The sequence below is a fragment of the Lonchura striata genome, chromosome 13, assembly GCF_050655825.1.
Source record: "Lonchura striata isolate lonStrDom1 chromosome 13, ASM5065582v1, whole genome shotgun sequence".
NCBI lineage: Eukaryota > Metazoa > Chordata > Aves > Passeriformes > Estrildidae > Lonchura > Lonchura striata.
The window spans coordinates 19829244-19853728 of record NC_140715.1 but is presented as its reverse complement, the minus strand read 5'-3'; the positions used below and the strand labels follow the sequence as shown (position 1 = coordinate 19853728).

The following is a 24485-nucleotide window of genomic DNA, read 5'->3' as shown; positions in this document are numbered from 1 at the left end:
GCGCTGCCAGGCTCCGGGAGGCGGAGCGAGGGGCAGGGTGACCCCGGCCCATCCCTGCCCACCCCGGGCAGGTCGGCGGCGCTGCCTCCCCGCCGCGCCCAGTGCCCAGCGCCGCGGCCCGGACCCTGCCCAGGTGAGTGCCCCTTCAGCATCCTGCACCTCCCAGCCTGGCACGGCGCCGCGGCTCCCCGGGGGCTTTGCAGCGCTTCCCCACGGGCTCCGCAGCACGTCCCGGCTCCCGAGCTCCTGGCCGAGCTCGGCAGCTCGCCCACGTGTGCGGTGCTGGGGGAGGACTGGGTTTCCTCTCCTCTGCCCGGCTCCGGGGTGGCAGGAGCCCCGTGCTGCTCCCAGCTCCTTCTGGGCTGAGCGCTCCCAGATCCTCGCCTCAGGAGGGATGGAACCAAAGCAGGGCTGGAGGAACCCGAGGGTCTCACTCTAAATGTACAGGAGGTTTTGGTTAAGTGGTCTCTGCTGCGGGACCGTGGCTTGGGGGATGAGGAGCCGCCGGGACAGCGGGGCTGGGGCTCAGCTGCCCTCACTGGCACTGCCTGCGTGCCTGGGGCCGGGAAGGGAGCACCGCAGCTCCTCGGGGCTCCGTGGTTAATAATTCACCGTGCTTCAGCAGCCCCCGGAGCTGGGTGTTACTGATGGGACTCGAGCCCAGGGGCTGCTGGGCGTGAGGTCAGCAGGGTCCTTACCACGGAGAGGAGCCCATCAAATTCATCCCGAGAGCCCGAGAAACACCACAGGCACCTGCTGCAGGCGCTGCTGGCACTGCCCAGGCAGGGCTGGACTGGGGAGGGCAGGGGGGAGGCAGAGCTGCTGCCAGGGCAGTGCCCCCACCGCTGAACAGGCCCTGTTCCTGCAGTGTCCCCATCCCTGCAGTGTCCCCCATCCCTGCAGTGGCCCCACCCCTGTATTGACCCCATCCCTGTATTGATCCCATCCCTGCAGAGTTCCCCATTTCCACAGTGTCCCCACCCCTGAAGAGTTCCTCATTTCCATTGTGTCCCCAATCCCTGCAGTGTCCCCATCCCAGGTGAGGGTGTCCCCATCCCTGCAGTGTCCCCGTCCCAGGTGAGGGTGTCCCCATCCCTGCAGTGTCCCCATCCCTGCAGTGTCCCCGTCCCAGGGTGTCCCCATCGCTCTGGCCCTCGGTGCAGGGCCCGGGGCCGCTGCAGCACTGTCGGTGTCTGGGTTTTGGCCGAGCCTCCTCCTCCTCATGCCCGGCGCAGATCCCGCTGCCCAAGTCCGTGTTTGTTCTGTGTCTGCGTCGCTCCGGCTCTTGGCTCCATCCCGAGGCCATCAGCCCTCGGGACAAGCAGAAAGGACACAAATTTGGCAGGACACCATCTGCAAAGCACCGCAGCGGGGCTGCTGAGTGCCAGCCACAGCCAGGGGGCAAGGGCAGCCGGGCGGGTGGGGAGGGCTGGGCTGCAGGGATGGGGCAGCCCCTGCAGCTCCGAAACAAGGCGGGTGTTTCCTTCAGTGAGCAAATGGACCCGGATTTCCTAATCTTCCCCACGTCCTCACAACCCCCGTGCCTTTCGTCCAGGAGAGCCTGAGGCAGAGCCAGGCCTGCTCTTCTGTTAGATTCAGGAATGTTTGGCTATACCTATTTTTTGTTTTTTGAGAAAGCAAGAGGAAATCTTGGGCGAGATTATTAAAAATAAAGGGAAAAGTAAGTGTATTGACATGTCCGGAAAGCTCGGAATCCACCTGCGCCCTGGGGAGCGCTAGGAGCTGTCCCCGGCAGGGGCTGGTAACCGCGCTCAGCTCGGGAATGTTTTCTCCAAGCGTCTGGGCTGCGGCATTCCCAGCCCGGAATTCCTGCCCAAAGCCGCCGGCTCCCCGGGAGCCGCGGCTGAGAGCCCATTCTGAGCGAGCTTTAGATAACAGCACCGCATCAAAGGGCTCGTGGAGCCCGGCCAAGCGCTCAAATCAGCGCCCGGGCTCCGTCATTAGTGCTTCATTAGCGCTTCATTAGTGATGCGGCAGCGACCTCGCACCCCACACAGCCGCACCCCGACCTGCGCCCACCCCGGCACCCCCCGAGCCCCGAGCCCACCCCGGCACCCCCCGAGCCCACCAGTGGCCCCAGCAAGGGCGATGGCCCGGCCCCCAGGGCAGAGCCAGCACGGCCACCAAGGCCCCAGCCCCGTCCCTGGGGACACGGAGCTGCGGTTTATCCGGCTGACAGCGCCCCGAACGCTTCGGCTTTTAAGGCCAAACTCGCCCGGTGCCAGCGCAACGCAGCCGTGCCCGGCACAGCCCTGGCGCTGCCCCGGGCCCTTCTCGGCAGCTGCCCCCGGGAGGGCAGGGACCCCCATGGGGAGGGCAGGGACCCCCATAGGGAGGGCAGGGACCCCCATGGGGAGGGCAGGGACCCCCCCGGGAGGGCAGGGACCCCCATGGGGAAGGCAGGGATCCCCATAGGGAGGGCAGGGACCCCCATGGGGAGGGCAGGGACCCCCATGGGGAAGGCAGGGACCCCCCCGGGCAGGGCAGGGACCCCCATGGGGAGGGCAGGGACCCCCATGGGGAAGGTAGGGACCCCTATAGGGAGGGCAGGGACCCCCCCGGGAGGGCAGGGACCCCCATGGGGAGGACAGGGACCCCCCCGGGAGGGCAGGGACTCCCATAGGGAGGACAGGGACCCCCATGGGGAGGACAGGACCCCCACGGGGAGGACAGGGACCCCCACGGGCAGGGCAGGGACCCCGTCCCCGCTGCCCGGGGCGCTCGGGGCTGACAGGGACGAGGAAGGCCATCGCCTTCCCGGAGGGCACTGAGACACCCAGAGCCGCAGGAATGCCGTGGGCAGCAGGGAAGGGAAAGGCGAGGGACGCGGAGGCGCTCCGGGTTCCGGGGGGTTCCCGGGGGGCGCGGCCGCCGCCCCCCGCGCTGCCCGGGGCCGGGCGGTGCTGCAGGTGCCCGGCCCCGCTGCGGGGCTGGATGCGATCAGCCTCCCCCTTCCCCCCCGCGTCCTCCCCCGCCCCGAGGCAGCTCCTCCTCATCCTCCCCGGCCGCGCTCGCTCTGCTCCAGCCCGGTTCTCCCCGCCGCCGCCGGAGCGCCGCGCAGCCGCCGGTAGGTGCGGGGCGGGGGCGCGGGGCCGCGCCGGGCTGGCCCCGCGGAGCCCCCGGGATGCTCAGGCGAACCCAGGGCACGATTGCCACCGCAGGCTCCGGGATGTTCTGCCACCCCCAGGGAGGTTCCGGGGTGCAGGCTCGGGCTGGGATGTGGGGAGGCAGCAGGTCCCTGCTCCCCCCAGCTGTGACAACCCCCCAAAAAAACCCTGCAGGTGCCCCCAAATCCCGGGAGGGAGGAGTGGCTCCGTGGAGCATCATTCCAAATGACAATCTCCAAATTACTGCAGATTCACCTGAAGCTCTGGGTGGAAGCAGAAGCCCAGATCAGAATTTGAACAGAAATATACTAGAACCCAAATATTTAAAATGGCAAAACACAATATTTGGACCATAAAAAAAAAAAAAAAAAAAAAAAACCCAAAGAAAAACAAACTAAAATAAAACCCAAACAGACAGAACAACAAACAGAAAGGAAAATTGTTGCAGTGACACAGCACTATAAATGGTTCGTTTTTGATGCAAAATAAATAAATCACAGAACCATAGAATGGTTTGGGGAAGCCACAGCTTCTCTGGGTAATTAAGTATGATTAGGGATGCCTCATCCCTGGAAGTGTCCAAGGCCAGGTTGGACAGGGGATGAAGCAACCTGGGATGGGAGGGGAGGGACTGGATGGCCTTTAAGGACCCTTCCAACCCAAACCTGTCTGGGATGATTCTATGATTTATGAGTGAAATAGCACCACAGGGATTATCCTGATGGGCCTGACAGCCAAAACTCCTCATCACCAGCACGCTCTGAGCTGTGAGCTGCTCTCTCAGCCAAACCAAAGATGCCAAACACAAATTTCTGCGGGCTCAAATCTCCCTGACTGGGGGTGCAGGTGTCAGGCTGAGACTCTGCACGGCCCCGGGGCCAGAAACCCCCACTGCCCCCTTCCCTTGCCAGCACCTGCAGCCTCTTGGCTCCTTTGGGAGCAAAGGCAAAACCCCTGGCAGGGCAGCAGCAGCTCCCTGTCCCTGTCCCCCCTGGCAGCAGCTCCCTGTCCCTGTCCCCACCCTGCCGGGTCCTGGCACCGCGGGGCTTTGGCTCAGCTGGTTGGGAATAAGGACAAGGAGCCAGAGGCAGCTGCACCAGGAGCTGCCTCAGCTGGGAGGAAGATCAAGGTCTCAGCAGTGAGAGGAAGGCCAAAGGCATTTAGGGGAGCTCAGGAGGAAAAGTTTATCCCCAGGGCTGGGGTGGAGCTGGGAAGGAAAGTTTATCCAGAGGGCTCGCAGAGCTCTGGCTCTGGCTGGGGGCTCTGTCCAGCCCAAACCCAAAGTTTGTGTTCCTGCAGATCCCCGGCACGGGAAGCGGGGCTGACCCGGTGTGCAGGGAGAACAATTGGACATTGTGCTGCCTTATCACCAGGAGCCCTGAGGAACCGATTAAACTTTAGACCCCTCTTTGGGCAGGCCTTCCCGCATGTCTCATGTGCCTCTTCAGCCTCCCACCCCTTTTCACCCTCCACTTTTTTTTGTCTCTACTTGTCTTTTGGCCTCCCACTTTATTTTGGCCTCCTGCCCTTTTCAGCCTCTGCATTTCTTCCCCTCCCCCCACCACCACACACACTTTCTTGGCCTTCAACCCTTTTGCAGCCTCTATTTTTTCTGTCCTTGTTATTATTTCGGATCAATCTTTTTTTTCTCTTGCACTCCTCGGCCTTTACTTTTTTTCCTCCCCAGCCTTGTGACTCCAATTCCTTGTGACTCTTCCTTCTCACCTTTAGCCTCCATTTCTCTTTCAGTCTTCCTTGCTTATTCCATCTCCTTTTTTTTTTTTTTTTTTTTTTTTTGCCCCTTCTTTACTGCCCTCAAAACACATCACTTGCACTGGATCTTACAAACTCTTTAGTAAATATTCCCTGAAAATGAATGTATATTCCAGGGAGGTAAAGGCTGCCCTGACCTCGCAGGCTGCCCCTGGGTACCAGCACTTCTCCCTGCAGGGCACAGCGGGCACTGACTCACGGCTGGGGCATTTTTAGGTCTGTAAATGCAGAGCTATTGGGGATTATCGTGGGGGTTGGGTCTGGCTGGGTCTGTCTTTCAAACAGAAACCTCACATTAGAAATCTCTTTGCAGAAGGATTTGTTGAAAACCAGTTCAGTGAGAGACACAATGGCTTTGCCACGGTCTCTGCTGGGTGCAGGAATCCTCCCTCTCCCCCGTGTTTGAAAGGTGCCTGACTCGGTGTTCAGCTCCTAATCCTTCCCTTGTCTCCAACATCAGATTCTGTTGGTTTGAAGCTGTTGGGGAACCAAGGCAGAGGCCAGGGCCGTGCAGAGCAGCTGCAGCAGCAATCGGTGACTTGCAGGTTTTCTATTCCCCAAAATGTGGCCGTGTTTAACAGGGCAGGTGGCACTGCCCACCAAGGGATGGGGACTTGTGCCTCAGGCCTGCATCTGGCCTCCAGCCCTGAGGAGGCAGAGACAGTCTGCACCTGGCATCTGCAGTGCCAAAACTGTCTGCCACAGGTCCTGCTTTCCCCTCTGAAACCTTGAATAACAAAAGTGCTCCATTTCCATCTGGTGAGGGTGGCAGAGAAAGGCTCAGACAGACTCAGGTGGCCGAGACAGACTCGCACTGTGCCAAGGTCAATATTTAGGAATTCCCTTCAAGAATAGCTAATACACAGCCAGTGCTAAATAAAGTTCTATTAACCCCAGCACAGCATCATTAACATGCACCCATGGTCCAGCTTAAAGCCTGACCTCTGTTTTAATTAGGTAACAATCCCCATTCTGCTGGGTCTTAACTCAGGACTGAGCTCAGAGCCCCTTTCTTTCCCCTTTCCCCCCCTGTTTGTGCTTTCCCTGCCCCAGACTCTCTCCCTTGCCCAGGGAAAGCACCAGACTGAGAGGGCTGCTGGGGAAAGGACCAAGCTGGGATCCCACAGGCACATTCCCAAGCCACAGCATCAAAGCCTGGCAGCTGTCCCTGAGGACAGGGCAGAAGGGGGTTCACAGGCTGGCTGCCGTGCCCAGGTACCACTGACTCATGGCATGGCATCTAAAACCCTTTTGTCCCCTTCAGACTCCTTTTGGGAGTGGTGTTGTCTGCCCCGAGCCGTCCTCCCAGGCGTTTGCCCACTGCCCACAGCAGTCTGGGCACACAGTTCATCCATGACTCACAGCCCCTGGTGCTCACAAAGTCTGTCCTGGCTCCTGGCTCTTAATTTAGACCTGGGTGTCAGCCTTGAGCTCAGATCTTTCCTTTCCACAGCTCCAGGGCTGGGAAATCTGCCTGTCCCACCTGCAGACCAGCCTTGCCAGCTCTCACCTGTGCAGGAACCCTGTTTCTGCAGAATCACAGAATCCAAGAGCTTTCGTTTAGAAAACTCCTCCCAAATCATCGAGTCCAACCATTCCCCCAGCACTGCCAAGGCCACTACTAACCCCTGTCCCCAAGTGCCACATCCACACATCCTGCAGCGTGGAGCCAGCCTGGCAGTGACCCCTGTGAGGGCACAGTTGCCCACCCTGATGGTCCCACGGGGCATTCCCAGCCCAGGGGTCAGGCAGGCAGCTCCCCCAGCTGCACACTGAGATTCCTGCCCTGTGCTCAGGAGCAGCAGCCTGAGGAGTGCTTTCCCTCCCATCCTCGCTGGGGGCAGACAGGAGGGGGAGATCTTCACCGTGACAAACCCTGCTCTGCATCCCGAGATGAGCTCAGATCCCAGCTCAGATCCCAGCTCATCCCAGACACTCTGCACGCCATAAATCCCCTGGAAATTATGCTGATCGGTGCCAGACAATCCATCTGCTGCCTGCCCCTCTGCCTGGGACAGTCCCCTGGGCACAGGGAGATCCTGTGCCACCCAAACAGGACATGCCAAACCCCCAGACCTGGCACAGGGCCTGGCCTGTATCCATGGCAGGCCCCAAGGCTGCCCTGCTTTCCCCCACTCCAGTTATGTTGTCCCCAGAGAGGTTTCCTTGCTTTTCCCAGAGATCCATCATTACTTTGACAGCTGCACAGCCCCACAGGACGTGTGGGTTTTGTACACAAAACTACCCCAATGTGTACTTTTTCCACTGGCATTTCTATCTCTTTGATTCTCTGTAGAAGGTTAAATCTTGGGCACAAAGTACAAATATTTAACATCAAGTAAAACACCCTCCCTTCCCCTTCCTCAGTATTCCCATTGCTGCAGGGTGTTCACAAGAGCTTCCACTTGATGGAAGAGTTCCTAGTTCCTGGCTGCCAGACTCCAAAAGGGGATCTTGGTGCTCACAGCCACCCTGGTGGGGATGTGATCCTCCCCAAACCACGGGGGATGCTCACTGACCCCCTGGGATCCCAGAGCAGGGCTGAATGTACAGGTCATGAGTAAGGAAAAGGTAAAACCCCGCGGGGGTCCTGGCTGTGGCCAGGCAGGGGCACAGCAACTGCTGATCCACACACTCTGCCTGCTGGTCCCAACTTTTTTGGTTTAGTGTGGGTTTATTTTTCCACTTAGACAATCCAGGGCATTTTTCTGTCTTGATTATCACAAGCATCACAGCAGAGCAGCTGGGGCTGCCCCTGGATCCCTGGCAGTGCCCACGGCCAGGCTGGATGGGCTGGGAGCAGCCTGGGACAGTGGGAGCTGTCCCTGCCATGGCAGGGGTGAGGCTGGATGAGTTTAGGGTCCCTTCCAACCCAAAGCATCCTGTGATTCCATGATCCTTGGCTGCATCCCTGTGGGCCAGCCTGGCCCCAGAGCAGCTGTGGAAACAGCGGGCACAACAAAGGCCCCGATGTCCCTGAGCTGCCCACTGGGGAGCTGGAAATAGCCAGCGTGGGTGAAACCTCCGGGGCTGAGCCTCAGCAGGTTGCTAAAATTGCAGCCTTCTGTCCTGCACCGTGCCCTTTGTGGTGCTTTGTTGTTTACGGAGAGGAGAAGGGGCAGAAGAGCATCCAAAACACATCCCCTTCCCTCTGAGGCTTCTGTAATGGAAACCCAAGGCCGGGCTCTGTTTTCCTTGGAGCAGTGGCTGCACTGCCTGCTCCTGCTGCTGTCACAGCCTGTGCTCACCCTTGTCACAGCAAGGCCCACACAGGTGCCCAGCTCTGCCGGGACACAGGTGTGCCCTGTCTGGGGCAGCAGGAGCAGAATCAGGGCTGTGCCCTCCACGGGGCCTGGCAGGTCCCCATGAGTGACTCTGGCTCATTCCCAGGCCAGAGCTGAGGGGGAACAGGAGAGCTCGGTGTCCTCCAGAGCCACCCCTGCCCCAGTGAGAATTCCCCATGAACACAGACCAAAGCAGTGACCTGTCTGCTTTACACACCACAAGAGGTGGAGATGCACAGCTGCTCTCCTTCGTTTACTCCAGTGACTACTTAGCCACACTAATTCCAGTTTTTTTTGCTGACCCACTTATCTCCATTTAACAAGATTCAGCCCTGAGCTTGCCCTGCTCTGATCTTCATCTGAAACACTCCTTGCCCACTCCTGCATGCTGCAGCTTTTCACTGGAAGGCGTTTTCTCCAGTCCCAAAGTCATGCAGATAAGAAAATTATTATTTATTGGAGGATTTTCCTGGTAATAGCCATTATTAACTCGAGCTTTTATCGCACTGTTATTGAGCAACAGCTTAAGCTCCTTATTCAGGCAGCTTGGAGGAAAAAAACAGGAGCTGGAATCCAGGGGTACTAGAGACTGAATTTAAAATAAGACATTGTGCAACAGAATTAAGAACAGGATTCTTCCAGCCAGGCTTATTTAGATGTTAAAAAGAGCAGCTGTATAGCCCTTACACAAACACTGCAGGATGAACACCACTAACTGCCTGCACATTTTCATGGTAAATCACTGCTGAGCTGATGGTGAACCCAGAAACCAAGTGATTTTCCTTGGAACAGCCCAGACCGAGTCTGTGCTGGAGGAAGTTGGATTTCTGAGCGGTGATCCGTCTGCTGCTGGTTAACCACCAGGGTGGATGTGGGGTTTCGCTTGGCCTGGAGATGAAACCCTCGATTCCAGCACCCTCTGCTTCTCTGGGGAAGGACAGGGTATAAAGGCTGAAGCCAAGCTCAAATCCCAGTTTTGAAGCCGGAGCCAACCCTCGGCTGGGCTTGGCCACCCTTCAGAGGGCCAGCTGCAGGAAGTGCAGCCTGACCCCGGGTGAGCATTCCTGCTTTTCACTCCCAGCTCCAGCCCCTGAGCAGCAGCAGCAGCCTGGGAGGTGCTGGCACAGGGTGGCCGGGACACAGAGGGACTGGCACGCGCCTGGCAGGGCTCAGCAGAGGGGTGGCATTGCAGGGTTCACACATGGTGCCACAGGAGAGCCAGGTCACCATGGGATTAGCAGCACAGAGGGAACTGCTGGGCTGGGTTTGTCATTCGGTGCCGTCCGTCCGTCCGTCCGTGGGTGTGCGGGGCAGCCACACCTGCAGCACCAGCCCTGCCACAGCCAGGCTCTGCAGTCTGACTGTGCCCGGCGTCCTGCACGGACAGCGGGGTGGCAGGCAGGGCACAGGGACAGCGGAGAGGGCACTGCAGTGTCCCCAGCAGGAACCGGGCAGGGGTGGGCAGGACCCCAGTGCAGGGCTGCTGAGCAGGAGCCCAAGGACACACCGAGTGCCCCGTGGGTCCCCCACGTCATCACAAATCACCTGGGCAGCTGCATCTCACCTGCTTTCCACTCTCCCTTCCCCGGGAAGCCAAGCCCAGGCAGATCCAGGGAGGAGAGGTGCCCACAGCCCTGCCCAGAACAAAGGTGGCAAACCCAAAAAAAGGCAAACCTGGTGCGTCGTCCCTGAATCCTCAGGTTAAGGCAGCACAGAGCCACCCTCCTCTTCCTCCCTGGTGACAGGAATGAGACTGGTGTCACTCGTGGCACTGGTCAGTGGCTGCTCCCAGCCAGCTCCACGTGCTGGGAGGCAGCAAAGCACAGGAGCAGGGACGGTGCTTGGCACCGGTCCTGGCACAAACCTGGGAGAGGGAAGGGGCACCTGGAAAGGGCAGACAGGACCCACTGCATCCTGGAGGGAAGGGGAAGCCCGGGGTTCTTGCACTGCCTCCTGGACTGCAGGGACTGAGTTTTGGTGATCCTCTGCCCAGGGTGTTCTTCCCACGTGCAGGTCCCACGCACCCACCCAGCTTGCTCCGGGGGACGCCGAAATCCGGGACAGGAGGCACTGGGATCTGCAGGGTTTGTGTGTGCAGCCACTGCTGCTCATGCTCCTGTCCCTGCCCTTGGTCCCAGCCAGGACACCGGGGCAAGACCTTCCTGGCAAAGCTCCTGGGTTTGCTCCTGGGGCTGGAACTGCAATTAAGTTAATTAATGGGTGTGAAGGGCCGTGGGTGGGGGGTGGGAGAGGCGGGCAGGTAATTACAAAGTGGAGGTTGCCTTGGTTCTCCTGGCTCCCCACGGACAGCACCAGGTTGGTGGGAGGCTGCAGTGGCTGTCCCAGCAGCTGGGGTGTCCCGGGCTCAGAGCTCTGCAAAAGCCACATCTGGTTCCAGGGTAGGGATGGGGCTTCCCCTTGGGCATCCCTGAGGGCACAGGGCTGGGATGGGTCAGCCCTGTCCCTCTCATGATGCTGCTGTGTTGGTCAGCAGCCACTAGTGGCACCCACTCAGGAAACTGCTCAGGTTTCATCTTTCACAGCCCCTGTTTTACCTGCCACAAACCCAGCGTGCCTGAGTGGAATGGCTGTTTTCTGGTGGAGAGCAGGGAATGACGAGAGCAGGCATTAGTTACATTGATTTTTATGCTTTTGCTGCAGGTCACACAACATATTCCACTTGCAACGGGTAAAACCTGGCTGATAAATACTTCATTAAGCAGTTAATCACATACTAGAGATTAAATCACCTGGCCATAAACAAGACTAGAAACGAGCCAATGCATTCCACTGTTAGTCACAAAGTGATCTATTACATATTTATCGTATGTTTTGCCTATCATTTATTAAATCCTTCTAAGAGGATGTTCAGTCCAAGGAATTTGAGCTGTGCCTTGCACTGCCAGCCCTCAGGAGGGGAGGCTGCCCTCGCAGGCTGCCCATGCTGATGATAACCCCAGACCCACTGAGCTGCTCCTGCAGCAACCAGAGCATGAGGAAACCCCTGCCTGGTCTCAAATCCTCTCCTGGATGAGGAAATCCATCCTATGAAATGGTTCTCTAAAACTTACCATGAATAAAATCCCTGTTTATCTGGGAGATGTTTGTTCCATGTGCCCAGGTAGATCTCAGATTGCCCCAAAGCCCACAGGAACCCCTGGGAAAGGCAATTCAGAGCCTGAATTCCTTAAAAATATTCTACCTGTTCTAAGAGCTTTCCATTCCCATATGGAGTGTCTGCACTGCCTGGGAAGTGACTGTCCTGTTCAGGTGGCTGCAGGCAGCAGTGGGAAAGGGAAGGGAGCCCATCAGGAGGTGATGCTGTCTGATCCCAGCTGAGTCACACGTCCTGGAACAAACAGGATTTCTGCTTTAATGGAGAAAATAACACTTTCCAAAGTGAAACCAACTGGAGTCTTTCCACTGAATTCACCACAGCCAGATTCAGGAGACACTGATCTCATTACCCAGAGCTGGACAAAACCTCAGGAGACTCCTGGGGTTAGCAGTTCTCATCCCTCTGGAGCTCTCTGTGTGATCTTTAGCTGATCACCCAAATGACACTTGTGATTAGCTGCACTTTTCATCACCGTGGCCACTCAGAGGCCATGCAGAACATTTCTTTCCAACCCTACATAAAAGATTGTGTCCAAAGCCAAGAACAATTTTGATGCATTTGAATCAATCCAATCTGGTTTTAACCAGAAGGTGAGATACTTCTGCTTTCCTCCATGTAGTAGCCAGGTATTTCATACCTAAGGAAAAAAAGGCTCACCAATAAATAAATAAATAAATAAATAAATAAAGCCACAAAAGTTCCTGGCAATTCTGACACGCAAAAGACTTTTGGACCATTAGGAAACCCCCACATTTCCATCAACACCACCTCTGTCATGCAAGCAAGGGCTGTGTGGTGAAGTCTGCATCAGAGAGACAGAGCTGGGAGGAGAGGTCCCTCTCCTTGCATGGCTCCAGCGTGTGCTGTTATTTCAGAGCTCACACGCCTGATGTTGGCAGCACAACCAGCCCTCCATGCTCAGAGTCAGATGCTTGCAGAGTTTGGGATCTCACATCAAAGCCACTGGTTTGGCCAGTGATAAAGTTTGGAACCGACCCCAAACTTCTCAGAATTTCACAGCTATTCCAGCCCTGCACTGGGCTCCCGTCCCTCAGAGCTGTAGGGAGCAGCACAGCGCAGCCACCACGGCCCAGCAGGACCTGGATCAAATGAGCATTTGGGTTTAACTCGCTTCCTAAGTCTTTTTTTTACCTTCAGAAATGATTTCTGGTCCTTTGGGGTGCTGCCACCTCCACCCAGCAGGGCGAGCTGGGTGCCCTGGGCTCCCCTCGCATGGGGCTGGGCTGTGCTGAGCAGGAGCCCTGGTGCAGCTCCCAGGGACTCCTCCTCGGGTGTGCAAGGCTGTGCCCAGGGCTGGAGGGGAGAGGAGCCACAGACACAGCTGCCCGTGCACAAACAGGCTCCAAATCCAGCCCTGCTGTGAGCAGCACCCTTCCAGCCATCTCCTCTTGGAATGTTCTCCCTCCTCCATGGGGCACCAGCTAACCACGAGTGTGGTGTCTCTCAGCTTTGCATATTTGAGAGAGCTTTCTGCTCTGCTTTGAGCTATTTCATAGCATTGTTGGGCTGCTACCCAAAGAAATAAGGCCCTTTATGTTGTCTTTGGTTCAGGTTCTCCCTCTCACTCGAGCTTTTTAATTCCCATAAAAACCTAACATGCTTCTGCCAAAAGTAGAATGCTAGGACCATGAGTGGTGGTGTTTGTAGAGGAACAACTCCATGGCCATAAAGTCTGAGAACAGCGATAGTATTTAGCCCGGGGAGACAAGGGGAGTGGAAAAGTGTTCACTGAGCTTTGCTGGGACACTCAGGGCAGTTGGCAAGCACTGGAGTCTTCCTGAAAATAGCAAAAATAACCTTAGAGGAAATTAGTGATGATGAAGAAGCTGTTTCCAGTTGCGCTGCTCTGGTCAAGCTGTCTGGAGATGCCCTCAGACCTCGAGGTGGCTGTGGTGGAATCCAGCCTGCTCCTCATCCTCTGGCTGCAGATCCTGCTCAGAGCCCTTGGATCTGGGCTGCTTGCTTCTCAACACCATCCATCATCAAGCTAGGAGACTTCTGGGTGCCTTTTACCCTCAGATAAAGGCTCAAGAAAAGCTTTGGTTCTAGGAAATTACCCAGTGCTGCTGATGTTGATTAAAGCTCAGGGGAGGACCAGAGCCCTGTGTGCCAGCCTGGGTGACCTGGCTTTTCCTTCAGGGAAAGGCTGGCAGCTGGCAGCTGAGAAGTAGGATGTCTTGAGAAAAAAATAACTTTTTATTATTATTTTATTGAGAGAAAAATAACTTTTCTTGAGAGAAAACTTCTTGAGAGAAAAATAACTATTTCTTAGACACTAAGAAATCATTTCACCTGACAATGGTGTTAAACCAAGATGTTGAGTCTGTATTTGGCACCTCCTGCTCTGGAAAGCACCAGGAGCCAGAGAGCTTCTGAGGCTGCATCTCCAGCCTCCTGCCCACAGGTGTGGGCTGGCCCATGTTGTCACTCCAGAAAGCACTTCCCAAAATCCCAGTCTGTGTCAACTGGGGCGTCTGAGGGCCTGGGCTGAGGTCTGTGTAGGCAGCAGAGTTGGTGCAGTGCTGGGGGTGCTCTCACCAACAGCCACACTCTTCATTTCCAGGAATCCATCTTTAGGCAATCCAACTTCCCAAGGTTTTTACTCTCTGCAGGCATCTGGGATCCATTTCCAGGAGTAGTTTCCTCTTCTTGCAGCTGCTTTTGCAGAGTTTTTTAAATACTAAAGACTTTAGAGGTGAGTGTTCAGAGATTCTCTGTGTATGTACACGTGTGTGAGTGTGTGTGCTGCCACCCTCAGCATCTGCCAGGGCACTCCAAGCACCACAGCAAACCCACACTGTGTGGTACTGGCTCCATCCCAGCGTGCCAGCAGCACAACTCAGTCCTAAAGAGACATTTTTACAATCTATAAACACATATAAACACTGACTATAAAATATTTTCCATAATATAGCTGTGGGAATACATGACATTTAAAGCAACTTCTTGTACCTAGATTTATTCTAAGCCGTGTCTTTTTCTGTTCATAAATCCACTTCTCTCCAAGCACTACAGAACCCTGTAGAATGAATTAGTGGGAGATTTTAAATGTAGTTTCTAGGCTGAAAGCATGACTGTACCTGGAATATCCGTGGGACTCTGGCCCCACCTGTGGCACCTCCTGATGCCACGTCTGCGATGGCACTTCTGTGACAGCACTTCTCACTGCTCAGCCTCCAGCATCCACAGCTCCTTTCTTTGATTGCCCTGCTGATGCCTTCAGGTTTTGGCACAGCATCTGCTCAAGCACGGATTGTGACCACAGGCTCCAGCAAAATGAGGTTTCAATGATCTTTCATTAGAGCAGCTCGCTCCAAGGCCCAGTGTCCTCCCTGGCCTTGGGCACTCCCAGGATCCAGGGGCAGCCCGGGCTGAGGGCCCTGTGCCAGGGCCTGCCCACCCTCCCGGGGAAGGATTTCTTCCCAAAATCCCATCTAACCCTGCCCTCTGGCAGCAGAAGCCATTCCCCCTTCTCTTGTCCCTCAGATCCTTGACCAAAGCCCCTCTCAGCGCTCTTGGAGCCTCTTCAGGCACTGAGATGCTGCTGGTTGGCTCATGGCATGTCCTAGGCTCAAAATTCCCATTTTCCAAATGCTGTTGTTCAGAGTCTTGGTAAATCTGCTCAGGCCAGGCAGTGAAAGCTCCTGCCCCTGCCCCTCTCCCACCACATCTAACGTGTGTCCTGACCTTTTCCATGTGTGTCCTGGGCAGGTGAGCTGCAGAGTGCCAGGAGATGAGCAATATTTACTACCTGACACGCAGTGGGTGTTGCAATTCCTGCTCATAATTGTGTCTGAGAGTTATAATAGTGGAGTGAGAGTTTTACCTGGGCTCCCTTCCCACCTCTTGTGGGTTCCAATCAGACGCTGGGTGTTTTCCAAACTGGTTTTCTGAGCGTGTAATTTTAGCACGTACGTCAATAGAAGGGAGAACGAAAACAGAATTCACCGTGATAAAATTAAAAAGGACAGAGTCCCTCCTGCCCAGCCCCACCCAGCCAGGAGACAGCCCCCCACACCTCCCACGCTGGGGGAGCATCCCCTTGGGCGGGGGCCAGCCTGGGACCCCCGGGCTCCCTCCCTCCATCCCTGCCTGCCTTTAAAACCTGGAAGCAGCACAGCATGTGGCAGCGCTCGGTGCCACCCCTGCTGTCACCCGGGACCCCCAGGTTCCTTCCCTCCATCCCTGCCTGCCTTTAAACCCCAGCAGCAGCAGCAGCAGCAGCAGGGTGTGCCAGCACTCGGTGCCACCCCTGCTATCACCCAGGACCCCCAGGCTCCCTCCCTCCATCCCTGCCTGCCTTTAAAACCTGGAAGCAGCACAGCGTGTGGCAGCGCTCGGTGCCACCCCTGCTGTCACCTCTCTTGCAGCCCGGCCCCGGCACAGGCTGCGGGATGGCCGAGGGGGAGATCAGCACCTTCAGCGCCCTGACGGAGAAGTTCAACCTGCCCCCGGGTAACTACAAGAAGCCCAAACTGCTGTACTGCAGCAACGGGGGGCACTTCCTGCGCATCCTCCCCGACGGCACCGTGGATGGCACCAGGGACCGCAGCGACCAGCACAGTGAGCACAGTGTCCCGGGGGGCAGCCGGGGGACGGGAGCTGCAGGAGGCTGTGGGACAGCCCACCTGCCAGGGCCACACGCCCGCAGCTGGCACACGGGGCAGGGAGGGCTCACACGTGTGCTGTGCAGGCGTGGTGATGGAGCCAGCCTGGCTCAGGGGCTCCGTGTGGGGAAAAGTCTCTCCTCCAGCCCTGCTCCCAAAGAAAGGCTCAGCAGTCTCTGTTGTTGGTCTCAAGGCAGTTTATTGTGAGTTATCTAAAAGATTTTCTCCTTGGGCTGCTGTGGTTTGCTCAGAGCTCAGGCAGAGGCACACACACACCCTGACATCCTCTCTGACCCCGACTGCTTCTTCTCTCCCACCCAGGGCTGCTGCTCTCTTTTGTATGGGACATTACGTGTGACATGTTCACAGTTTTCCCCAATGCCTGTTACCTATATGAAATGGTGATTTTCTATCTTTTATATGGTACATTATATGTTACATGGTTACAGTTTTTCCCCAATTTTACCTATATTAAATGGTGCTTTTCTATCTTTTATATGGTACATTACATGTTACATGTTTGCAGTTTTCCCCAATGCCTATTACCTATATTAAATGGTGCTTTTCTACTCTAAACCAATCTGTGAGTGCCAACATCACCAAGAACATGGAGGTAAGGAAGGAGAAAGAGGGAGGACAGGGCAGGCCCAAATCCCAAATCCATCTTAAACCTTCTGACCCCCATGTACAAAACCAAAACCCCACTGTACAGCACTAAAATTTTTTTCCCTTTACTTTGTGACTACTTCTACTCTAATATCTAAACTTTTGTGACTTCTTGCTCTTCCTGCAAGGTTGGTAACTCATTCCATGGCTCAAACCCAAAATCACAGCTGTTTGCAGCTGCCTGCCAGGGTCTCAAATGCTTCTGACCTGGGCCCAGAACATCCAAAAATGTCTGAGGGACATTTTGAGTCCCGCCAGTGTGGATGTGAGGTACAGGAATGTTCATCTCCAGTACTGAACCTGACACTGGCTTCACCTCGTGGCAGGCACAGGGGCACAGCAGGGCTGGCTGGCACAGGAGCTGGCAGGGGGCTCAGGGCAGCCTGGCACCCCACACACACAGCAGCACACGGAATTCTGTGCTGTCCTTGCACTGCCATCGTGTGCCACGGCCATTTCCTGGGTCACCCTTGCTAGGGTGTCCCCTTAGCTGTCCCCATCCCGGCAGTCAGGGACCCTGGTGGCTCCAGCCCGTGGGACACTGGCACCTCTGCTGGGAGGAGCTGCTCCCACTGACTTGTCCCACTGAAGAATCATTGGGAATTCAATGCTTTTTGTGCTCCTGCGTTACCAAAAACTCTTCAGAGGATTTTTTAACCCACTGCCCAGGAGAGCTGGACAGGCCACACAGCAAAGCTCCTGCAGGGCTCCGTGGGCAGCGGGGCTGGGCTCTTCCCCTTGGCAGCAGCCTCTGGGTTCATATCCTGAACATTTACTGGAATGGGACTGGGACCTGCCAGGCTCCTATCTCGTTAGAAGGAAGGGCTGGGAGGAGCCAAGCCAGCCTTACAAAGTGCTAAGAAAAGCACTTTTATTTTCTTTAAACCACAAGCACGCATGTGGCTTCTCCCCCCAAAACTTAACCTTTCCTCTTGCTATTGTTGTTTTACTAACAGGCAGTTTAGAGCCGAGTTTTAATGACAAACACTGTCTCCCCAGCACGAGGCAGTGCTGGGGGATGGATGAAGATGAGCCCCCTGAGGCTGGATAACCACAGCGTGCAGCTCCAGCCTCCAGGCAGGAATAAACCCAGCACATAACCCTCAAACCCCTGGAAAGGCTGTGGTGACCCAAAGGATCTGCAAGAGACAGGACTGGGCTCACAGACACAGCAGGAGAGGCGGTAGGAGCTCAGGCAGTGTCTCTGCAGCATTTTCCAGAGGTTTTGCTGGAGTCAGAAGGAGAAGCCAGGACCAAGACGGCATCTCCTGGGACATGGGGAGCCACCAAGGCCATGAGCCCACTCCTGTGCCCTGCCTCAGGCTGTTGTCTCCCAGCCCAGCCCTTTTCCCTCTGGAAAAGCAGCTCCAGCACCTTGGCGTGGTCCCCAGGGCTGCGCCGTGGGCAGCTCCTGCATCCCCCACCTCCCTGGCTGCCGGCCTGGGGCCACGTGTTTGCAAACCTGTGCCAGAAAGGAACCTCCTGCAAATGATCTCATAAACTGGGATACAGGAATATACTAATATTTACGGAGGAAACTCCTGGAAGGGCTGCGTGCCAGCAGAGCAGCCTTGCTGAGAGGTGCCCTGCTCTGGGCAGCCGTGCTGCCCAGGGCCCTGCCCTGCAGAACGCCTGGAACGTGATGGAGCCCTCAGCATCATTCCCTGTGTGCAGGAGGAGCAGCCCGGACCATGAGCAGCACTGTGGGACATTGTCACCCAGCTGGGACAGGGAGGGACAAGAGTTCTTGGGAGGCCAGTGGGGACAGCAGCTGCACCCATGCTCTGCCAACTGCCCGTGCCCAAGTGCATTTTGTTCCAAATGCCAAAAATTCTTATTATTCTCTTAAATGGCCTCAGAATCAGGGAGGATCTCTAAGAAGAGCAGAAGGAGTCACTCTCTCTTAGCCTTTGGTGTCCAGCCCCACATCAGGATCCACTTCCCACAGCTTTTATGTGGGCATTCTAAACTTGCACCAAGGAATGGAAAGAAATCTCACCTGGACTCTGCAGATTCTCCAGGATGAAGCTCATGCCCATCTCTACAAAAAGTCTACTTTTGCCGCTTTCATCCCATTACTTTATGGAAGAAAATCCCTGTACAGACGTGGAAGAGAACCTGAAAGAATTTAGTGCAGCAGCTCCTTCCCCTGGACCACTGTTCTCCCTCCCTCTGTGGCCAAAAGCCTCAGCACCCCCCTGGCAGCAGGAGGGTCCCTCCCTCCCCTCTCTCAGGGACAGCTTTTAGCACAGCATCATCCTTTTCATCCCCTTTCCCTCTCCTCCCTGGGCTGCTCCTGGGCCAGCTCCCAGGTCTGCAGCACCTCGGGGAACGCAGGTGGGCTGGGGTTTTCCAGGACACATTCCCAGCCCAAAGCAGGCCAAGGGTTCCTGCAAACCTGCACCCACACTGCTTCCTAATTAACTGTCATTTACTGAGCAGGAAATGCCATAAATGAAATATGTGAACCATTACAGCAAAGATTTCACTGCAATGGGTGTTCCACCAGGCCAAGAGGTAACACTGCCTTTTACCTCATCTAAATAAGGATAAATAAATTAAATATAAACAGGAAGGAAGGAAGGAGCTGGAGCCGAGACATCCGTCCATATTTCATTCCAACCAACCTAAATATTGCTGTTACAAATCTTAGGGAAAGAAGCTGCCTAGGAGATGGGAACAATCGCTGGGAAGAGCTGGAATTTGCAAGTCACTGTGACTGCAGGCACAGCCTTTTCTATTTCCCCATTCTCCATCTACAGTGCTCTGGATAAATCCAGCTGCAGCAGATGGCTGGATGGGATGCTGGATCAGGGGGTTGCAGTGCAGCATCTGGAGTCTGCCCGTCCCTGGCTCAGCTCTCAAAATACTTCTTCATATGTCACTCCTTAAGTGTCTTGTCAAACCACATGAGAAATTTGTAAATTAGAGCCAGAATTAAAACCCCAATCTCCTGTGGCCCATTCCAGCATCGTAACCAAAAGGCTGTCCTTCCTTTGATGTAAAATAAGGGAAAAATTGGTCTTTGGTTCCTAAAGGATGGCTGTGGGATTTCTTTGAAGCAGAGGGTACAAGGAGACACTTTTATTACACACTGTACTGTTTCCTATAAACTCTTTATAAGCCAGACTTCAACAAAATACCCCACTAAGCTTCCTGGCAGCTCTTTATCCCCCCCTTTTCCTATTTTCCTTTCACTGTTGTTGTTTTATCTTTCCTCCCAGTTCAGCTCCAGCTGAGTGCAGAGAGCGTGGGGGTGGTGCACATCCAGGGCACCCAGTCGGGGCAGTACCTGGCCATGGACACCAACGGGCTCCTCTACGGCTCGGTAGGTGGGAGCATCCCCTGGGAGCAGACAGGGCAGGGCTGCAGGGCTGCAGACACCTCACAGCTGAGTAAAGCAAACCACAGGCAGGAATCAGGCTCTGCTTGTGATTCTGGCAGCTGCACGGCCACTCTGCATCTGGCTTTATTTTGGGGGGACAGAAATAAATTAGCCAGTAATGCCATTTACTGCCCTGCCTCTGACAAATATTGTATTTCCTATCTGACACCGGATAAATATTGTGTTTCATACCTGGAGCAGCAGCTGCTCTGCAGCCCCTCAGCAGCTGCCACCCGGCGTAGGTGTCCCTGCCCGTGGCAAAGGGCTGGAGCTCGATGGTCTTTAAACCCTTCCAGCCCAATCTGCTCTGGTTCTGTGCTCTGAGCCTGCAGCTGCCACCACCCAGCCCAGGGCCAGAGCAGGAGCCGGGGCCAGGAGCAGCTTACGGGGCACGGGGCTGATTGGACACTGCCAATTAAAATCGCCAGCTCACAGACACCTGGCCACAGGAGTGACCCAGGGGAGGAAATGAAGGCCACCTACCCCACAGTTTAACTGAGAGCTTTAGTGGGGTGTGGAAATCTCAGGGGTGGCTCTGGATGGCTCCTCAGAGGGGAAGCTGAGCTGGGATTGTCCCTCAGGAACATCCCCCGCTCACGGTCCCTCCTCGGGCTCTCTTTCAGCAGTTCCTGGGTGAGGAGTGTCTGTTCCTGGAAAGGCTGGAGGAGAACCATTACAACACCTACGTCTCCAAAATGCACGCGGACAAGAGCTGGTTCGTGGGGCTGAAGAAGAACGGGAACAGCAAGCTGGGCCCGCGGACTCACTACGGCCAGAAGGCGATCCTGTTCCTGCCGCTGCCCGTGGCGGCCGACTGAGCCCCAGGCTGAGCCGTGACCCCAAACCCCAAACCCAGCTGCTGCTGCCTCCTTGGAGCCCAGCAGTGACCCCAAACCCCAAACCCAGCTGCTGCTGCCTCCTTAGAGCTCAGCGGTGACCCCAAACCCCAAACCCAGCTGCTGCTGCCTCCTTAGAGCTCAGCGGTGACCCCAAACCCCAAACCCAGCTGCTGCTGCCTCCTTGGAGCCCAGCAGTGACCCCAAACCCCAAACCCAGCTGCTGCTGCCTCTGTAGAGCTCAGCAGAGCTCCGAGCTTTAGGCCAAGGCTTTGCCAAACCCAGCCAAAGCAGAGCCCCTTTGATCTGCACGAAGCTTTGCAGGGACGAGGGGACGAGCCCTGACACCATCCCAAGCTCCATGGGTCCCCATCTCCCCCTGCCCTCAGCCCCCTGCCCACGTGTGCCAGGACCTTCAGCCCTGTGCCACATGTGCCAGGACCCTCAGCTGTGTGCCCATATTGTGCCCATGTGTGCCCATGTGTGTCCATGTGTGCCATGACCACGCTGCAGCTCCCGGGACCTGCCCTGGCCTGGCACCCAGAAACGTGCCCAAGGATCGTGACAGTCCCCAGGGAAGTGCACACTTTGTGTCCCCAGGCATTCTAAGGCTTCCCTGGATAAAATATTTCCCTGTGTTAATATATTTATCCACCCAGGTGTGCAGCTTCTGACATGCCCTCAAGCAACTCCAGATGGCACTGCCAGTCCCGTTATCCAGCCAGGGCCAGCCTGGTGCTGCCAGCTGGGCAAGTGGAGCTGCACTAGGCAAAGCTCCAGCCTCAGACCTTATCTCCCTCACATCAGTAGTGTGTATGTCATGCTGGTACCTGCCATGTGTTGTTTGTATTTATTTATTAAGTAAATATGTCTCTTCTACAAGCTGTCCACAAGTGATTGCAGGCACCCTGAGGCTGTCCCAGTGAGGATGGGCTGGGGCAGTGGCACTGAGGGGTGTGAGGGTGTGATGTACAACAGCAAGGGGCTGCACGAGGGTGGCAGAGCATCCCAGAGGGATTCCTCCCCCTGCCTCCCTGTCTGGGCTCTAAAAGCAGCCCTGAGGCCCCTTGGTGGCTCCCAAACCCCCTGAGAAGCTGAGCTTCTGCACAATGCACATCTCCCAAGCAGCTCAAGAGCCACTCGTGCCAGCTGAGAACATCAGAACACCACGCTGCCACCCGTGGCAAACACACAGCTGGGCAAGACGGGGCCGCGAGGGCAGGCGAGCAGCCACACTTCCCAAACTCGGTGCTCACTCACCCTGCAGAGCTGAGCCGGCGCTCAAGGGAAAAAAGCGAATTAACGCCTGAGTGGGGCGTGCGGGTTTCTAATGAAGGCGGAAGGCTGGACCGTGCCCTGCTGGCTTTGGCTGCCTCGCACCGCCTCGTTAACCCGGGGCTCGCTCCTGCTGCCCGCATTGCCCCGCGGGCACAGCTGGGCAATGCCAACAGCTGCTCCCAAAAAATCTCCGGGGAGCCACGGGAATTGCTCCGGACCACGGACAAGGCAGCGCCACCCGGGAAACCGCGCTCACCGCGGGGCGCTTGTCCTCGGTGAGAGGCAAAAACCAGAATGGCAAGGCTGAATCAAATCCCTGCACGTAAATCTTTCCCGGTGAGTGCTGTGAGCCCGAGCGGGATGTGAGAGGGCTGCTGGGCAGGGCCGGGCAGGGCGAGAGGCAGCGCGGGATAAAGGAAATTCAAATGAAATAATGAAATGAAATGAAATGAAATGAAATGAAATGAAATGAAATGAAATGAAATGAAATGAAATGGAAAGTAATGGAATGGAATGGAATGGAATGGAATGGAATAGAATAGAATAGAATAGAATAGAATAGAATAGAATAGAATAGAAAATAGAAAATAGAAAATAGAAAATAGAAAATAGAATAGAATAGAATAGAATAGAATAGAATAGAATAGAATAGAATAGAATAGAATAGAATAGAATAGAATAGAATAGAATAGAATAGAATAGAATAATAAAGTAAAATAAAATAAAACCACTCGGGAGTCAGGATTCCCGAGAGGCACCATGGAATAAAGGAAATAAATAAATTCAGCCCGCAGGCCGGCTCGGGAGCCACCGGGATGCCTGGGAGGCACCATGGGATAAAGGAAATAAAATAAATAAATAAATAAACAAACAAATAAATGCATAAATAAATAAACTCGGGAGCCGGGATGCCCGGGAGGCACCGTGGAATAACGGAAATAACTAAAATAAATAAAACTCGGCAGCTGGGATGCCCGGGAGGCGCCGTGGGACAAAGGAAATAGATAAATAAAATAAATAAATAAACTCGGCAGCCGGGATGCCCGGGAGGTGGCGGTGCCGAGGCGCCGGAGCTCGGGCCGGGAGCGGGGACCGGGCATCCCCCGGCGGCAGCGCCAACATCTGCCTCAGCATCTGGCGCACAAACGCAGCGGGACGAGCTGCAGCGGCCCGGGCCGCGGAGCTGCATTTCTATTTGTTTCCTTCATTCCTGCAAAAGGAAAGCTTGGGCTTCTGCTGCTCCCCTGCTGGCATTTTGGGAAGGCTGCCGGAGGACACACACGGCTCGGGACAGGAGCTGTGGGACAGTTTATTTAATAAACCCTCCCTACAACATTCACAGAATATTATCAAGAACACAGAATATGCATTCTTTGCAGTTAAAAATGGCTGTGACGCTTATGATAGCGGCAAAATAGTTTCCGTTTGCCTGTTAGGGGTGGGGTGAAGCCGGAGCGGGGGCAGAGGGAAGCAGCGTCTGCACTCCAAAGCCTTTGTAGGTCTGTCGGAATGCTCTGCATGCCCTGGACACGTGCTGGCCACCCCGAGCTGGGGCAGCATCGCCCCCTCCGAGGCTCCAGCAAGGACCCAGGCAGCCCCACAGCCCCGGCCTGGCCCTGGCGATGCCCATCCCTGCAGCCCTCCCTGGCACTGGGGTGTGCCCCCGCCCCACGCACCCTCCACTGCACCCCAGGGCTCCCTTCCCCACTGGCCCGAGCTTATGCCAAACCATTTTGGGATGTCCCGGCTGGGAGAGGCTCTTGGGACAGCACATCCATCCCCCTTTGTGCCCTGACCGCTTTCAGAGGCAGCATCTGAACAATTCCCGAGCTGAGGAGGGAGCTGGGGCAAACCTCTGCCCAGAGTAGCAGAACAGTGCAAATCTGTTTGTTAACGAGGAGCGATTTCCACCAGGAAGGTCCCGTTGGGAAGAACGGAGGGATTTGCTGAGCAAAACCCCCAAAACTCTGCCCCACAGCATCACCAAGCTCTGGCAGGCTGGGCTCTCTCAGCACGAGCAGCAATTTGTTCTGGCTGGCAAGGGCGGCTGGTGGCAAGTGCTAATCCCAGCTCTGGGGTCGAGCCCCGGCTCCTCCCAGCCGCTGAGCAGCCAAAAGCAGCAGCTTTTTTAATTTTGTGTGTAATCCCCACACAAAGAGGTGCTCACTGTGATGGGTTTACCTGCCTCATTCTCCCTGGCCCTTCCTGGCTCTCGGGGTTTCCCTTCCCACCGCCTCAGTGCTGCAGGAAACTCTGCTTCCCACATCAAGCAGCTTGTCTGCAGCAGGACAGGCAGATGAATTTATCCTGCTGAATTGCCCAGGCGTTTCCAGGATATGAATCCTCTGTCACTCACATCCTTCCCTGCTTCCGGAGCTCAGCCGTGGCA

General features: G+C 55.8%; 1 protein-coding gene across 3 annotated transcripts; it reads left to right on the top strand.

Annotated features, from left to right (window-relative positions):
• FGF1 (fibroblast growth factor 1) lies at window positions 1-21700 on the top strand. Of its 3 annotated transcripts, none has more exons than XM_077786641.2 (4): window positions 1-133; window positions 15695-15887; window positions 19822-19925; window positions 20609-21700. In XM_077786641.2, the coding sequence occupies exons 2-4, from the start codon at window positions 15719-15721 to the stop codon at window positions 20798-20800; spliced, it is 465 nt and encodes a 154-aa protein (XP_077642767.1). In that variant the 5' UTR covers window positions 1-133; window positions 15695-15718; the 3' UTR covers window positions 20801-21700. The 3 variants fall into 3 exon arrangements, with proteins under 3 accessions (XP_077642767.1, XP_077642765.1, XP_077642766.1); XM_077786639.2 differs by having other exon boundaries at window positions 20606-21700; XM_077786640.2 differs by lacking the exon at window positions 1-133 and adding an exon at window positions 2985-3088 and having other exon boundaries at window positions 20606-21700.
• Window positions 21701-24485: the final 2785 nt, after the last annotated feature.